Below are 4,138 nucleotides of genomic sequence, written 5' to 3'. Positions count from 1 at the left end.
ACAAAACAAACAAAAAAGAAAATTTTTGTGAAATAATTTGAAATATATAATTATGAAAATGGTCATTTTCCCCAGCTTTTTAAAAAATAGTCTTCTACTGATCTTTTTTTTTTTGCGTCGCCCTGGTTTATTTTGCCGATAATACCGTCGTCTTTGGTGCTCACGGTTTCAGTAAAATGAACTGAATGATTGAATTGTGGAGAATTTGACCAAACTAACCACGTGTGTCTCATGTCCATTCTGACCTGAGCAAAGTGGCTTTCTTTTCAATAACATGTGAAGACGTTACTAAGTAAAAATAGAAGAAATGACCCTGATGTAAGCGAGAAATTACCTGAAAATCTGCCAAAAAACCCCAAACAAACAAATAACAATATTTCTGTGAAATAATTTGAAATATATAATTATGAAAATAGTTCACTGAACATTTTTTACAAAATTTTTTCTATTATCTATAATCTCTATTTTGCGTCTCTCTTATTGACTCTGCAGATAATACCGTCTTCTTTGGTGCTCACGGTTTCAGTAAAATTAACTAAATGACTGAATTTTGGAGAATCTTACTAAGCTAACATTGTGTGTGTATTAAGTCCACACTGACATAAGTTTAAACATATATACATATTTTATGCATCATCTAAGCAGCTAACTAACATTAACTCCAGCAGGCCGCCAACAACCAGAACTTCTTTAAAAATGAACCGCATGTGAACCAGAGCGATCCTCGAACAGAGACCGGCCTTTATTTGTCAAAATGTGTCGCGTTTAGCCGAAACTGGGCTTTTATTTAAAGTTTTACGGTATGTTTTATTCTTCACCTGTTTGTATTCAGGTATAAAGAGAACATACAGCAGCTGTCGGCGCTCCATAAGGACCGACCCAACGACCCACTCGATCTCTCGGTGTACTGGACGGAGTTTGTGATGCGGCATAAAGGTGCAAAACATCTCAGATCTGCGGTCCACGACCTGAACTGGTTCCAGTACTTCTGCCTGGACGTGATGCTGCTGCTGGCTACTGTGGTGCTGGTTTTTATTGTACTGACTGTAAAATGTTTGAAACTCTGCTGCTGCAAACTGAGCAGGAAGAGAAAGCAGGACTGACCTGATGACACATTAACCCCTTCATCTCAGCACACTGATGTTCGGGGATAAAAGCCATCATCGTCATTAAAATATTAAAGAGTAACTTCAGTTTTTTCAGCCTGGACTCTTTTGTTCTCCTGTGTTTTTGTCTAAGTGACTAACGAGAACAACAGCTTCTAAAATTGCATTAACCCTTTGAAACCTGAGCAAATAGGTTTGATTTCTGTCAAAAACACTGGAAGAAGGCAATGAGCAACATAAGAAATTACCCAAAAATTAGCAATAAAATAGTAAAAAAGTACAAGAAAATTACCTGAAAATTACTTAAAAAAGGGGAACAAATTACAAAAAGGAAATGACTTGGAAACATGCTTAAAAATTATAATTCTCTAACATAATTTAAAATATCAGGATAATTAGCAATCAATCCAGTGTTTAAGATTTGTTGAGATTTTATTTGATCATCTAGAAAATTAATCAACCAGGTGACTGACTGAAAATGGTTTTGATAAACATTTAAGTCATTTTCTTTTTTTTTCTGTTTTGGTTTTTGGATTTTTCTGCTTTGGGTACATTTTCCTGATTATTCTTACTTTCACTTAAGTTTCATTTTCAATGCAGGACTTTAACTTTTACTGTGTGGTTGAAGTACTTTTACTTAAGTAAAGGACCTGAATACTTCCTCCGCTTGTGCTTTTTTCTGCTGCTGGCTGCGGCGGTTTCGCTCAGTGCTGGACTAGGTAGAAAAACTGTTGTTGCATTAAGACAATTAGAAAGAAAAAAAATAAAACAGGGTCCAGGTTGAAAAAAAAGTTATTTTTTTATGATTTAAAGAGGTGATGGGGTGTACAAAAAATGAGGCAAGCGAGGGGAAGTGATCAAAAAAAACATTTAATAAACAGAAAATACAGAATATTATTATTAGACTCCATTATGGTCTGGAGGGACTTCGATGAGGATTAATGGTGGCCGCCCTTCTTTGGGGGGAACAGGGCGTACTCTACAGCCAGAGCCACAGTGAAGGCAGCAAAGCCCCACTTGAATCCTTTCAGCAGCACATCAGACAGAGTCACAGCACGAGCGAAGCCGCCGGAGAACCTCCACGCCTCGTTACTGCGCGCAGAGTGACAGGAGACAAAGACACGGCGCACGGTCAGAGAAAACACTTACTTTGATATCGGCTACATCTCAGTTAGGCAGAAATACTGACCGAGCCCACGGGTCCTTGAGGCCCCTGGCTGCCAGCCTCTGCTGTGTGAACTCCAGTGGCGTTCCCTCCGACTTCCACTGCCGCCAGTCAGGCAGGGGCGTCTTGTTGTGGCCGTGGTCACCTCCCATGCTGGAGACAGAGAGAGACAGAGACGCGCTTATACACAATTGTAACTAATAAACACCTCAATTAGAGCCTCTCATAATCAATATTAAAGGTCGACCGAAATTGGTTTTTGGGGCCGATACTGATTCTTAGTATTTCATGAGACCAATAACTGATATTTAGTACCGATATACATTTAAAATGTAAAAGACAATTGTTTTTTTTTTAAATGTAGAATCTGGAATATCACAAACTCCGACACAAAACTTTGTTTAAATGCTTTTAACAAATGTTTAATAAAAACTGAAACTTTCAACATCACATTTTTTCTTAAAAAAGTCAAGTGAAAATTTAAATAAGAAAATAAATATATAATAGCTTTTACAAAGTAAAAGTTCCCAACATGCCGACTTTCTTTGCACTTTTAAATTGATTAATTTAATCGGCGATCACTAAAATAAAATAACGATACAGATCATCAACAAAATGCCAAATATCAACCCCAATATTCGGCCAGGCCGATAATCTGTCAACCCACAATAAACATGTATTTTTAATAAATGTGTATTAATGTCAAAATAAACAAACTTGTCGACATTAAACCTGCTAAAGCTCATTATTACTGAACATTTACCGCGTTTTAAACGATAAATAACAATAAATATTCATCCACTCAATATCATTTAATACTTCGCTAACTTGTCTACCTGAAATGAAATATATTTTCGAGGATAATTCATGTAAATGTTGATTAAAAGTGTAAACAAACAGCTGTCGTGTAGCGAAGCTAACAGACAGCTAGCATTAAGTTAGCTCACTGCTAGCTAAATTCGCTCGATAGATAAATAAAATCACATTATTTGTTAAAATGCGTATTATCGACTCCTTCATCTGTGTTGAGATAATGTTGTCGGCCACTATAAAAGAGGAATAAAAGATAATTCCGCGATTTAATATTAAATTTAAGAGAAAAACACGCTGTACCTGAGCGGCTTGTTGTGACCTCTGTTGCTGGACTAAAGGTTTACGACGGCTGACGTCGTTTTACGGCAAAACTACGGCATGGGATTTGGGACAAAATATCAAAGCGCGATTTGACCGAATACTTTGAGAAGTTTGCAATTTTATTTTATTTTATTTTTTTTATTTGCACGTACACGATTTCGCTTCAGTTCGTTGTTTTTATTCATTTAATGTATTATTATTATTATTATTTTTACATTTTTAAGGTAATTTTTTATTTCAGTTGAATGATTTTTTTTTTTATTCCGTTTTAGTTTTTAGTTTAATAATAACCACGAGACTTTGCAGCACTTGTGTTAAAAATCCGTTTATGTTTACGTACACATTTACAAAGGCATTTGAAAAAGTATTCAGCAAACATTTCAACAGTTTATGTCACAAATGAATCTGAGAAAATAATCACGCTGCTATTAATTACATACAATTATGTACATGATAAACAATAATAAATCACATCTTCTAATGCACAGGCCACCGCGGTGTCAGTAGCGTCTGCAGAGCTCAATGTCCGTGCGTGTGTGTGTGTGTGTGTGTTTATGAAGCGGGCTCAGACTTTAAAAATGAATTAGAGTTTGCTCTGTGGGCCGAGCAGCTCGTTCAGAGCGTCCAGGTTCTCCCCCTCTGGAGCTTCAGGCCAGGCTCTGTGATCTGGAGACGGACACACAAAAAATAATAATAACTTTATTTATATACATACATCACCTTTAAAAACACA

At 36.4% G+C, this 4,138-nt stretch overlaps 1 protein-coding gene across 1 annotated transcript; it reads right to left on the bottom strand.

Moving 5' to 3' along the window:
- Positions 1-1,960: 1,960 nt before the first annotated feature.
- Positions 1,961-3,442, bottom strand: LOC121966875 (NADH dehydrogenase [ubiquinone] 1 beta subcomplex subunit 3-like). Its single transcript, XM_042516946.1, has 3 exons — positions 3,385-3,442; positions 2,296-2,424; positions 1,961-2,198 (listed from the first exon to the last, which is right to left on the bottom strand). Exons 2-3 carry the CDS (start codon positions 2,421-2,423, stop codon positions 2,045-2,047), a joined length of 282 nt encoding a protein of 93 aa, XP_042372880.1. The 5' UTR covers position 2,424; positions 3,385-3,442; the 3' UTR covers positions 1,961-2,044.
- Between the last annotated feature and the right edge of the window lie 696 nt (positions 3,443-4,138).

The sequence above is a fragment of the Plectropomus leopardus genome, unplaced genomic scaffold (genome assembly GCF_008729295.1).
Source record: "Plectropomus leopardus isolate mb unplaced genomic scaffold, YSFRI_Pleo_2.0 unplaced_scaffold26177, whole genome shotgun sequence".
Lineage (NCBI taxonomy): Eukaryota > Metazoa > Chordata > Actinopteri > Perciformes > Serranidae > Plectropomus > Plectropomus leopardus.
The sequence above is the reverse complement of the archived record's forward strand: the minus strand, read 5'-3'. Positions and strand labels throughout refer to the sequence as shown.

Bases quoted from the DNA above. Each gene is read 5' to 3' on its own strand.
- LOC121966875 (XM_042516946.1), bottom strand. From the start codon at position 2,423: ATGGGAGGTGACCACGGCCACAACAAGACGCCCCTGCCTGACTGGCGG. The intron at 2,199-2,295 runs GTCAGTATTTCT...CTCTGCGCGCAG, and splicing joins CTCAAGGACCCGTGGGCTCG to TAACGAGGCGTGGAGGTTCT.